This window comes from Planococcus citri, chromosome 5 (assembly GCF_950023065.1).
Source record: "Planococcus citri chromosome 5, ihPlaCitr1.1, whole genome shotgun sequence".
Taxonomy (NCBI): Eukaryota; Metazoa; Arthropoda; class Insecta; order Hemiptera; family Pseudococcidae; genus Planococcus; species Planococcus citri.
The window spans coordinates 23,367,039-23,380,730 of NC_088681.1; the positions used below are offsets into that span (position 1 = coordinate 23,367,039).

Here is a 13,692-nt window from a genome sequence, read left to right on the forward strand (position 1 = left end):
GTACTCGAATGTTGAATGTGAAGTGAAAAATATAACGTTTTGTTACGTACGAGTAGGTCTACGCATATGACCATATGATAGGACTCAATGAGTTAATCGATATCTGTGCGTAGGTTTGCATTCGGGTATTGGTGAAATTTCCAATCGATGCGTGTAAAAATTCAATGGCTTCGGTCGAAAAATACGTATTTTTGTGGTTGGGCTTGGATTTAGGGATTTTTATATTTTTTTGAAGAAGCACTCAGTGTGCCAAGTAGCCTCGAAAAAATGAATTTTTTGAATTCATTTTTTCATCTTTTCAAAAAATTTCAGACAAACTTTTTGAGACTCGGTGTATTTTTGCTTTCGAGTATCGCGATGAAAAACTCCAAAATTTGGCCAAAAATTGTTGTGATTTTATCTTCAAGTAGACAAAAATTTACGAATTAGTTAACATAGGTAGCCTCTGCCAGTAATTAGCTATGAGAAGCCGACTGCAGCTTTGCAATTAGCGATAATTAATGATGGAGAAAGCTACGTCTACGTACATACTTTTGTCTGTTATTCGTATTCGTTTACACGACCCCATTTTTTCACGCTTATAGATATCAGTATGTGGACATTTGGGTATATTTTGTTCGAGACTGGGGGAGGGAGTTGGTTTCAGAGGCTCATACCTCTTGATCCTTGCCTCCCCCCCTCTGCAGCAAAATTATGAAATTCTTCTCGATTCAAGTGTACATATTTGTGTGGTATACTGTCGATAAGAATACTTCGTGCTTAGTTCATTGAATTTATCAAAGATCACAACTTCACGATGAGCTACGCCAATAAAATAAATAGGATTTTGCGAGGATACCCTGCTACAGCTTTTCTCGCCCATCTGAGACTTCAAGGGACAGCTCAGGGTTTACCTTATATAAATGAGTATAGAAGATAAACTAACCTGTACTCAACGTACTCGAGCTCAACGAACCGATTTCGGTGCCAAAATAATTATCACGACGGTGTTGTTGATGCTGGCTGCTGGAGTATTTACTATATACTCGTAGGTACTCGTACGAGCACGTGAAAATGGAAACATGCCAGTAAATTTGGACCACGAGCAAACGCTGATTACTCATTCGAATCTTTTGCTCGAGCTCGACTAATACATTGGACGTGTCAAAGCGGTGTGTATGCTGTGTGAGGGGGTGTGGAAGGTCGGGGTTTTGTCTGACGCTCGTAATTTGGAACTCGTACCACGTACATTTTTTTGTGTATGTACCTTGTATGTATATAATCCCATAACTTGTGCTATCAGAGTACAAATGTCTTTATATACTATAATGTCTTATATCGTAAATTACTTCTTCTCACACTCTCTCTCTCTCTAGATCTCTGTCTTGTATTCTCTTTTTCTATATATCGTTTTTTCGAGTTTGTTTTCGTTAGTGTATTTTGTACAAATTCACATATTACCTCAATTCATTTGTGGTGGCATTTGGGTGTACTTCTTCTATGCCCTATAATGATTTGTTTAATCAATCAATATTTCAGACTTGTAGAAAATTCGTCTCCGCATTCTAAAGTGCAAATATGTGCCTGATTTATTATCATAATAATAATGTAATATAGATTAATATGTACAATATATTTACCGTATTACAAGGTTAGAGAAAAATCAACGATCTTACGATGCGATAAAATTTTGAATTTTTGAGCATAAATCTTGATATGTTGATTTTTTTTTCTAGTATTATATCTTGTAATTCTGTACGTTAAGTAAGTAGTGTAGTTTTTGAAGCGTGTGAATGTACATAATTTCTTAACCACTGATCAAAAATATGTATATGTATGTAGTATGTAGTATATTATTATCGGGTGATTGGTATAATTTCTACTTCCTTCAAATAGCTGATTAGACTATTCATAATGAATTTCAAAGGAATGTTGAATATGGGCACGTAGTTATGTAAATAAATCACAATTTGAATCTATGTTCCTATATGTATTATCATCTTGCACAAGGTGTCTCGAAGTAAGGTTGCACATTTTGAATTGTTTCTATCAACGGTTCTTTGGTGGTAGAGAGATTCTTCTGTGTCATTCGGAAATTTTGAATAGCAAGTTTCGAGAAGATAGAGGAAAGAACTTTTGTGCCAAGTCATCAGAGACTAAGGTTTTCGTTAGAATTGTTGGAAAGTTTCATTTTTTTTTGTCGAAGTTGTCAAAAAATTCCAATTTTTTTCAGAATTGTCTGGAGTCTTAATTTTTGCCAAAAAAAAAGACCGAGTTTCGTTTTGTAGCGAAATTGTCAAGAAGCCCTTTTTTGCCTAAAAAACCATAAAAAGTCCTGTTTCCTATCTAGAATACTATTTAAAAAGTCTGTATTCGCCAAAAAATGCCGAAAAAAGTTCCATAATTTCCCAATTTTTGGCAAAATTATTAAAAATTTGCAATTTTTCCCAAAATTTTCAAAAAATCTCATTTTTTGGTCAAATTTGAAAAAAGTTTCAAAATTATTCATTAAAAAAATTGCCAAATCAAAAGTCTTCTTTTTTGGCCAAAATTGTCAAAAAGTCAAAGTAAAATTATAAACAAAAAAAAATCAAAATTTTGTCAAGAAATTGTTTTTTTTTCAAAATTGCCAAATAAAAGTCCTGGTTTGAAGCTTTTCCAAAAATTGTCAAAAAATTCATTTTTGCCAAAATTGTAAAAAAATCCAAATTTTTGTCAAAAAGTGCATTTTTTTTTTTAGAAATTGCCAAATGAAGGTCCTGGTTTATAATCCTTCCAAAAATTGCCAAAAAGTTTCATTTTTGTCAAAATTGTCACAAAGTTTCAATTTTTGATAAAATTGTAAAAATTGAATTTTTTTCAGAAATGTTTTTTTCTTTTTAAAATTGCCAACTCAATATCCTGTTTTTCGTCAAAATTGGCAAAATGTTCCATTTTTTGTCAAAATTTTCAAAAGATGAAGTTTTAGTTTGAAATTTTGACAAAAATTGTCAGAAAGTTTCATTTTTGATGAAATTGTAAAAATTGAATTTTTGTCAAAAACCGTATTTTTTCAAAATTGCCAAATAAAGGTCCGGTTTTTCGTCAAAATTGGCAAAATGTTCCACTTTTTGTCAAAATTGTCAACAAGTGAAGTTCTGGTTTTAAATTTGCAAAAATTGATAGAAAGTTTCATTTTTTCCAAAAAGTTCACATTTTTGTCAAAAAGTGTTTTTTTTTCACAATTGCCAAATAAAGGTCATGGTTTATAATCTTTCCAAAAATTCTCAAAAAAGTTTCATTTTGTCAAAATTATTGCAAAGTTTTAATTTTTGATAAAATTGTAAAAGTTTATTTTTTTTCAGAAAAGTCCTTTTTTTAAAATTGCCAAATATGTGAAAGACCTGTTTTTTGTCGGCAAAATGTTCATTTTTTTGGTCAAAATTGCCAAAAAAAAGTCTACATTTTTGACAAAATAGTCGAAAATTGTAGTGATTTTTTTAAAAGTGGTCAAATAGGAAGTCCTGTTTTTTGCCAAAATTGTCAGAAAAGTTCTAATTTTTATCAAAAAAGTATCTTTTTCCAAAATTGTCAAATCAAAGTCCTGTTTTTTTTTGTTTTTTTTTACTAAAATGCTCAAAATATATTTTTTCCTTCCATAAGCTACCTACCACAAAAAGTACTGTTTTTTTTTTTTTGTCAAAATTGCCATTTTTGCTTTCCTTAATCAACTTCTGCAATTTTCCATTTGTTTTTTTTTCATTTTCATTTTTTTTTACTCCAAATTTTTATTTAGATTAAACAAATTTAGAGCTTCATTTTAAAAGGTGGAAAATAGGAAACATTCACTGGAAAATAATTTCTTCAAAAGAGAGGACACCTTGTTTATAAATGTATTGCATTTTAATTAACATAATACATATTGCAAATTGTAATGTTAGATTTGAAAATTTAAGGGTAAAAAATGTACGTAAATTGCATGTTTACTGCCCAGTATGAGTATAGTCTAATCGCTTATTTGAAAAAACGAAGAGTTATTTACCTAATATCACCCTGTAAAATACTTGAAGCATGCATGAAAAAGCATTTAGTATTTTGACACGTTTAAAATTCTATTTCTAATCAGTGGTGTGGTCAAAAATATCATTTTTCAAAACTAAAAAATGTAAATATCTATGAAAAATTTTTGTTTCTTTTTTCTTGAAGAATATTAATTCATGTAATATAAACTTCTCGAATGAACTGAAATAACTGTAAAAAGTTGCACAGAAAAAAAATTAATTATGTAATTAAAATTTGAAAAATATAAAAATAAAAACTTAACACGTATAATTATTTTGATGATTCGACTTCAATGGTTTTGGAACTTCGAAGCACGTTGAAAAAAAAAACTTCTAATCTGTTCGAATAATTATGTACATAGCGTTTCAGTAATTATTTATGGTGGCAAGTTGAATGAAAAAAAACTAGAGCTTTGTTCTAATTCGATATTTGTTTCGATAATTTACAGATGGTTAACGTATGTTGGTGGTATTACTTCTCAAAATTCACAGAATTTTTCGACACGGTAAGTAATGATAATGAAATTATAAAATAACATCGATGGGCTTTACGATGTGTGTACTGTTTTAATGACGAATGTGTTTATTTCTGTATGTTTAAACAGTTCTTCTTCGTATTAAGGAAAAAAACAAGGCATATATCGACATTACACGTTATCCATCACGGTGTTATGCCCATGAGCGTATGGTTTGGCGTTAGATTTACCCCTGGTAAGCATTCATTTTAATATTTTACTTATTGTAGTGAATTTTTGAAGATTTTATGATTTGAAAATGGTTTGAAATGGGAGTAAAATGATCAATAATTTATGGTTTTCTCATTCTGAAATTAACAACGCGTCAATCTAGAATTTTTCTGTCTCAAATTGGGGATTAAAACATTTAAAAAGTGGTTTTTCCTCTGTATCTCGTAAAGAAACGATTTTAGAGCAAAATTGCTTTGGTTAAGGTTTACTTTCATCTTTATTTTACACCAGATTATATGAAGGATTCATTTGATGGGAGCTAAATTCAAATCGGCGGAATTTATGGAAGGGAGGGGGGGGGGTTAATTTTGAAATTCGCCATTCGAGCAGTTTGGCGAATTTCAGATTTATTTTTCTAGAAAATATTTGCAACAAATTTAGTATGTGCAGAATTTCTGGCCATATTTCATTCAATCTACCTTCACAAAATTATGATAATCTTTTTGATAGTGGCATAGATTAGATATATGTATAATTTAATCGCGATACAATAAAATTAATTAAATCGCATTTCCATAATTAAGGAAATTTTATGTTATTAAGAAGGCTTAAACAGGTTGAAAGGCATTTAAAAAAACGCAATCATTACGTAGGTTCGTTCATAAGTATAAGTACTCGTACTTTGGTATTTTATCTGCGTACATTGGATAAAACTACATATACGTTTCGAGTCGGTCTCAATTAAATCAACAACCGGTTGTTTCTATGCTCGAATATATGTAAAACTCATTATTGCGAGCTTTGAATTCTGCGTTTTTTCAATTTTAACAATTTTTTTTTTCGGGGGTACGTACAATACACTGAAATTTAACCTTGATATTCGTGTTTTCGATATTGTACTTATATGTAGGTACGGTATACTACCTCATGTTTGTGTTTTTATACGCAGGAGTTTTTTTTTTCATTTTTGGACCGTATTGGTTTAATTATATGTTTCGCATTGTGTAAAATTCATTTTTTTTTGCTTTTTTTTGCCTTGAGAATGTTGGAAATGCATATGCGAGAATGACGTAGGTGAAGTAATTTTTTCGAGTTTTTTTTTTAATAATGTGTGTTTTTTGATTGATTACAGGTGGTCACAGTACATTCTTCGGTTTATTAAACACATTCGTCCATATCATCATGTACTCGTATTATTTACTAGCAGCTTTAGGACCAGAAATTCAAAAATACTTATGGTGGAAGAAATATTTAACTTCGCTTCAAATGGTACGTTTGTTTAAATTTGATCATAATTGGGGTACTTATTTTAGGTGTGAGATAAAATGATGCAGGAGCGAAGCTGATTTTAGACTATGAAAACGTGTCTAAATGATGCTATAGATTCAATGAGAAAACATGATAGGTTGTTTCTTTCAAACACGAACTTAGAGTTGACTTGAATGCTCAAATGCCATCAAAGAAGTAATATTTTTCAATTTCAACTGATGTTATGTGCATTTTCAACACCTATCGCATGAAAATGTTCGAGTAAGTACTGCCTGGTGCAGCTGAAGCAGCAGAGAAAGCACGCGATCTGTTATTACGAGTAGTATTCAAAAAGCTGTAACTGTTTAGAGCATCCTTGAAGGAAGGGGGTTGCACACAATTTAAAATTTCAAAATATGAGGCAACCTTGAAGCTGAGAAAAGATTGGATTGAGAGGTCAAAATCGGTCATAAGAGTGATTTTTTTTAAAATCAGGAATAAGTAATCAAAAATTTAAAAATCTGATTGAAAATGAAGAACTGAAGCTGCTGGGAACTGTTTTTTGGGTTGAGATCAGAAATCTTATTTCAATCGAAATAAATTAGAATCATGGAGGTTGAAGTGAAGTCCTCGGCACGAAAATTTACACATTTCAAATTGGCATTGATTAAAAATTATTTTTGGACTGACCAGTTTTAATTAAAAGTGAAAAAACTCTATTTCAATTGTCCTGTTTTGTTATTAAAATCCATCAATGTTTCCTATCACAACAGTGCACAAATTTTTCAATTTTCTTCCTTCCAATCAGTGTGACATATTCCTAGAAATTATTAGTAATCGAATGCTGCAAATTCCATTGCTGGAATAACTAAAAAATCTCAGAATTTTGAGGTAAACTTCGTGGTTTGCACATGAAAAGTTGAAATTTTGTTCACGGTGGTTTTTATAAGGATGCTTTGATGACCATTTAAGCCAAAATCCAAAATGAGCTTCAAAAAAGTGGTTCAAAATTGAAAATTTTTAAAAGAAGAATTATATATGTAAGTATCGAAAGAATTCGTTTTTGAAACTCATTTGACCCCAAATCCCGAAATGAGCTGCGAAAAAAAAATGTACAAAACTGAAAATTTTCCAAAAAATGCAATTGGGTATTAAAATGTGAGGTTTGAGAGGGTAGACTTCGTTTTTAGAACCCATTCGATCCTCAACCCCGAGATGGGCTCCAAAGGAAAGATACAAAATTGAAAATTTTCAAAAAATACAATATTTTTGAAAACCATTCGACTTCAAATCACATAGTGAGCTCCAAAGAAAATATAAAAAAATATAAAATTTTCAGAAAATACAATATAGATTTCAAAATCTTGTTTTTTTGTGAGGAGCTGAATTCATTTTTGAAACCCATTTGACCTTAAACCACAAAATAAGTAATCTTCGAAGAGAAGATGCAAAATCGAAAATTTTCGAAGAATAAAAATTGACGTGGGCGTCTAAATCCGGATGTTTTGATGGCTCGCAGAATTAATTTTTGGAATCCATTTGACCCCAAACTTCAGAATAAGCTCCAAAAGGTAGATACAAAATTGAAAATTTTCTAAAAATAGGTACAATATGATATAAAATTCTGTTGTTTTTTTTAGATCGCATAATTTGTTTTTGAAAACCCTTTGACTCTAAACTCCAATAAGAGCTTTGAAGTCAAGGTATAAAATTGAAAAATTTTGAAAAATATGATACGGATGTCAAAATTTATTATGGATTTTTGAAGGCGCAGAATAAGACCATTTGACCCTAAAATCCAAAATATGCTCCAAAAGGAAACTGAAAAATTGAAAATGATCAGAAAATGCAATATTATACGTAGATTTCAAAATCTGTTTTTTTTTCAAGAGGCTGAATTTATTTTTAAAAACTTTTTACTCTAAACTCTAAAATAAGCTCCAACGAGAAAATGCAAAATTGGAAATTTTCAAAAAATTCAATAAGACTTGTGGTACCAAAATCTGGGGTTTTGATGGCGCAGAATTCATTTTTGGAACCCATTTGACCCCAATCTTCAGAATAAGCTCCAAAGGGTAGATGAAAAATATTGATAATTTTCCAAAAGTACGATATGGTATGAAAATCTGAATTTTCTAGTGCTCAGAATTCATTTTTGAAAACTCTTTAACCCCAAACCCCAAAATAGCTCTAAATTGAGTCGAGGTATGAAATTGAAAATTTTTGAAAAATTCAATACAGATGTAAAAATTTGGATTTTTTGGGCAGAATTAATTTTTGAAGACCATGTTACCTCAAATTGAAACCGGTGCCCTCAAAAATTTATAATTCGATACTCATATTGATGCATTTTTCAGAAATTTTGAATTTTGTACCTCCCCCCCTCACCCTTATGTGAGGTAATTTTCGGTCTATGGGGCAAATGGTTGGTGAAATCAAAATCGGCGTTCTAAAAAAATTATAATTCAGTACCCATACTTATTGCATGTTTCAAAAATTTTAGAATTTTTTACATTCTCATTCATAAGTAATTTTTTAGATCAATCCCCTCCAATTTTTTTTTTTTTTTTTTTTTTTTTTTTTTGAAAACGAGCGGAATTAATTGACAATTGAATTGGTTTCAACCAAACTGGGTCAAGTCCAAAAATTCCACTATTCAGGAGCCAAAAAAAAAATACTGTTCTACTCGAAAAATCGAGCGTCATCGAAAACATCCTTTTTGGGTGGAAGGGGAGGGGGTCTCAAAGTACAACTTTAAAGTTTGGTACGGTTGAATAAGATTTTGGATTTTGGTGGGTCGGAGTGGGGGAGTTTTAAGTTGATGGACTTTGAACCCCTTTTGGTTCTGAATGAATTTTTTTTTTTTTTTGGTTCGAAATTGCCAAACTTTTTTTTTTAGTGAATTCTCAGTCTTCAGTCCTGACCTAACCCAATGAAAATAGGCTCATAATTCTGGACGTGATTCAAGTAATCTGATATTTTCAAGCACTCGATTCTACCTCCTCCTTTGTTTAAAAAAATGTGTATTTAAATTCATATCCCGGCAGAATAAACTCTTTTTTTACGTAAAAATTTGGCCTAGCTGATCAGGAATTTAAACTTCATCTGTGTATTATGCATTATTATATCTTAAGATCAAGGTTACAGTAATCTTACCCTTCGTAATACACTATACTCTCTACGTCTTTACTTCTTCGCCAACCATATATTTAGAATACGAACCTGGTTTTTTGTGCATATATCGACCGGTTTAGCAGAAAGCAGTTTTGTTTCGTTGTCGTTTTTTTTTTTTTTTTGTCGTCAACATAATACTTACTTATAGGGTCTACTATTTTTACTGACAACTGGGAAACGGAAGTACCTGATTCTTACTTTAGTGATAATTAATTGAAGGATAAGGTGGTGACTTACAGGAATTTGACTTTGGCATTCGTATTCGATGATCGAGACGAGACGAGTAAGACGACTGACGAGGTTCTGAGACTGAGACGATGCTCGGTATAATAATATTGTGGCAATGAATGGTTCATTAATCGTTTGTGTAACTTATACGAGTATAGGTATCGTGAATTAAAACGGTAAAGTTACGTAAACGTTTGCGTCGTTCGAATTTATACACATATTCGCCATTTAGCGTTCACTGATTGCGTCTGTTGTAGGCAACTTATTGTACATTACATATACCTATGTATTATAGTACTGACCCAGTGGCTTGAAAAATGATTTTTTTTGCGGTGTGTTCTGAGCAGACATGTGTATTTTTAGAATTAACAGGATAGATATGTATGAAGCGATGTATTTGAAATTGCTGTAGGTATCCTATAAACATTTTTGGTATGTTCATAAATAATATTGAGTTGAGTTAACCTACGCAATAGGCTAGTAAGTGGAATGAGAATGAGTCGATGGTTGTGTTAAGATGAAAGCTCTCACTTCAGGGAGTCGAAATTTTATCGCAAAAATATGGGTGTGTAGTGTACTTGCCTTCATTATTGGATTTAGAAATTTTTATTCGAGTGTTCGAATCGAGATTTTATTTTCATTTTGGAGTCATTATCGTCATCGATGAATTCAGAAGATCAGGTTCTACCTTATTTTATGTATCTGATGAAATAGGTGATAGGTTGGAAGGATGAAAGTAAAGAATTGAGGATTAAATTGATGGAATGATTGCTCAATATTTCTATACTGTATATTGATTTTCGTATTTTATTATCATGATTTGTAGACCTCTGGAGTAATCGATTCGTCAATCATGCTCGTAAAATCTTTGTATTTTTCCACCGCAAGTTTCCCATGAATTTATTTTATCTGCGAGAAGTAAAGAAAAGTGGTAGTGAGAAAAATGGAGAATTCGATCAACAACGATAAAAGTTCCATTAGTACAAATTTTCCATGCAATTATTTCAACTACTACATATACGATGTTGAAAATGACAAATTAGTACATTAAAATTTTTGCTAGAACGTGAGAAAATTATGTACCTAGGCTCAAATTCTTATGTAAAAATTGGCATTGAATTTTTGTCAAGATGAGGAAATGATTCTGTGTGGAGGTCAATCTAGTTTAGTGAATCGCCAAGTAATTATTTAATTTTAACCATTTTTTCCCCCTTTCTTTTATAATTTGTGGGATGTTTAAACAAAATGTTGTGATTTTTCATCGAAATTTATTCGCTTGATTGCAATTTTGTGGCGACTAATAAAAGGTAGTTATTCTGAATAATTTTTTGATTTTTTTTTCATTTAATCCTTCAGCTTGATTTAATTTTATTCTCAACTTTTTCAATGTTAATCAACGTTTTCAAACGATGCAAAATCAACACTCTTTGGCTTAATTCATTTCCAAAACTCCGAACAGACGTTTACGTTCAAGAATAGGTCAAGATGTACCTTAGTTAACTCATCGTTGTATTTATATTTTTTAAAAAAAAATTTAATTGAAAATCGAGGAACAAAAAAAATTGAAAGGTGAATTGAAACAGCTACGAGGAGTGTCTTATTACGGGCATCGGTCGAATTAATTATCTGGTAACAGAACCAGAACAGCACAAACTTCTCCAGTGTGAATAGGTTGGCCGATCGTGATAGTTGAAGGGGCAAAATAGGCAGTTCTGATTCTTCGAGATTGCATAATTCGTTGAATATTGCAGATTTTCAGTTCAAGAACATGTTTAAATGTCAAAAATTATACTTTTCGCAATACAACAAATTTACACTTTCTTTTCAGCGTTATGGTTTCAAAATCCTGCCTTTAGATAAAATTAAAGCCTCTTTTTCTGCCAACAATTAATTCAAATTTCCTTTTTTTTTTTTTTTTTTTTTTTTGCAAAAAATTTGTTCAAAAGTTTTGCTTTGTTGCCAAAAATATTCGAAAAGACTTGATTTTTGGGCAGCATGCTAACGTTTACCAAAAAAAGTCACTTGATTATCAAAAAGTTGCGAAAAAAGTCTCATTTTAAAAAAAATCTCACCTCAGGCCAAAAATTGCAAAAAAAATGTAATTTTTTGGCAGTACTTAATTAATTACCAAAAAGTTTTGTTCTTTGCCAAAAATTGACAAAAATACTTGCTTATACCAATTTAAAAAAAAACTTTCTTTTTCACCTCAAAATGCCAAAAATTACCAAAAAGTGTCACTGTTCTGCTAAAAATTGCTATTAAGTTTCTCTTCTTTGCAAAAAAAAAAAAATTATTTGCTAAAAGTTCAAATGTTTCTCTATTTAAAAAAAAATTGTTCAAAAGTTTCGTTTTGTTACCAAAAATTGTCAAAAACTCGATTTTTTGGCAAAATTATCAATATTTTCAATATTTTGCATTTTGCTGACATTTCTCCCCCACCCCCTCCAAAAAAAAGGTTTCTTGTTAATCAAAAAATTGCAAAAAAAATGTATTTTTTGGGCTCAAAATTGCAAAAAAATCTCACTTTTGGCCAAAAATTGCTGAAAAAAAGCTATCAATTTTTTGTCAGTTTCCAAAAAGTTTCGTTTTTTGCGAAAAATTGCCAAAAATTTTCGCTTATACCAGATTACTGAAAAAAGCTTTCTTCTTTACCTCAAAATGCTAAATATTACGAAAAAGTCTCACTTTTCTGCTAAAAATTTCTATAATTTTTTTTTTTCTTTGCGAAAGAAAATAAATACAAAAAATTATCGACTTTTTGCAAAAAAATTTCAAAAAATTTCAATTTTAAAAAACATCGTCGGTTTTTGCCAATTCCTCCCCCTTCCTCCCATGACAAAAATTACGAAAAAGTTTCACATTTTTTGCTAAAAATCGCCAACATTTTTTTTTCTTTGCAAAAGAAAAATAAATGCTAAAAATTGTCAACTTTTTGCAAGCATAAGTATTTCAAAAAATTTCTATAATTTTTTTAAATTGCCGTTTTTTGTCAAATCATTTCCTTCCCCCAATGACAAAAATTACGAAAAAGTTTCACTTTTTTTTTGCTGAAAATTGCTATAAATTTTTTTTTATTACGAAAAAAATACTGAAAATCGTCGATTTTTTGCAAAAATATTTCAAAAAATTTCAATTATTTGAAAAAATTGTCGTTTTTTGCCAAATTCCTCTCCCCTTCCCATGCCAAAAATTACGAAAAAGTCTCACTTTCTTGCTAAAAATTGCTATAATTTTTTTTCCTTGCAGAAGAAAAAAAATAATATACTGAAAATTGTCGACTTTTTGCAAAAATATTTCTAAAAATTGTCGTTTTTTGCCAAAATGCCCCCCCCCCATCTCAATATTTTTCCTAATATTGCTGAATAATCAAAGAATTTTCACCCATGAATCCTATGAAATCTGATCCTGCAAAAAACAGACTCGACTGTCTTGAAATTTTAATTTGTTTTTTTTTTTCAATTTTGAAATTATGATGGAAAAATTGACTCATTTTATTTGCATAAACGACCTCTTTTCAATTTTTTTTTCTTCAGTTTTTTTACTTGTAAAATCTTAAATTATTTTGAAAATGAAAATTATGAAAACAACATGGCAAAAGTGTTGAAAATAACAACGTCTTTCAATAAAATACTCATCATCTAAATTTTTTTACAAATTATGATCACAGTCCCCTCCCCCCCTTTCAAAAAATTAGATAACACTTGAACACTTCTGTAACAATTATAGTACTTGATATATATATTTTTTTTTTACCAAAAATATAAGTAATTGACATGTTTTTACTAAAAATGATCTCATATTTTTCATTATAAATTTTTTTTTTTTTTCAATATATCATTTTACCCAGTTGAAATGAAAAATTTTTCAAATTTTTAACTAAAAATGGTCACAATTTGTTTATTGTCACTTTTTAGTACTTAGGTATAGAAAGTGATGGTTATTTTTTTTCATAAAAAATTGTTATTTTCAAAATTGGAATATCTTTCATCTTTTTTTTTTTGGAATCAATTTTGTTGACGAGTTGTATAATTTTTTTCTTTTTAATTAAAAAAAAAAAAAATGCTTGAAAAAATACAGTTTTTATTTTTTTAAAAGGAAAGTAGGGGGTTAATAAAATGCGTTATCTTGATGTTTTGTGAGCATAAAAGGTAACGCAAAGTCATGCATTTGGGTTTTGATAATTTGTTCTACAACCGTAGTAAAATGGTCATCACCCTCGACCCCGAAATCATTCCCTTAAACAGTTCAACGGATCGGAAGTACGATAGGGTAGCGGGAGAGAGGGAGGGCGGCCTCTCAAGTACGACCTGTTTAATATAGTTTGATGTACCTATTTG

The 13,692-nt window shown here is 30.3% G+C and overlaps 1 protein-coding gene across 11 annotated transcripts in view; it reads left to right on the forward strand.

The window, feature by feature from the left end:
• The window catches only part of LOC135846524 (very long chain fatty acid elongase AAEL008004-like), a 134,035-nt gene that overhangs the window by 115,114 nt on the left and 5,229 nt on the right, over positions 1-13,692 (forward strand). For all 11 annotated transcript variants that reach the window (XM_065365665.1, XM_065365666.1, XM_065365662.1 and 8 more), the window contains 3 exons: positions 4,469-4,525; positions 4,625-4,730; positions 5,838-5,974. In XM_065365665.1, the coding sequence (XP_065221737.1) occupies positions 4,469-4,525; positions 4,625-4,730; positions 5,838-5,974 (300 nt within the window). The remainder of the gene's footprint in view (positions 1-4,468; positions 4,526-4,624; positions 4,731-5,837; positions 5,975-13,692) is intronic.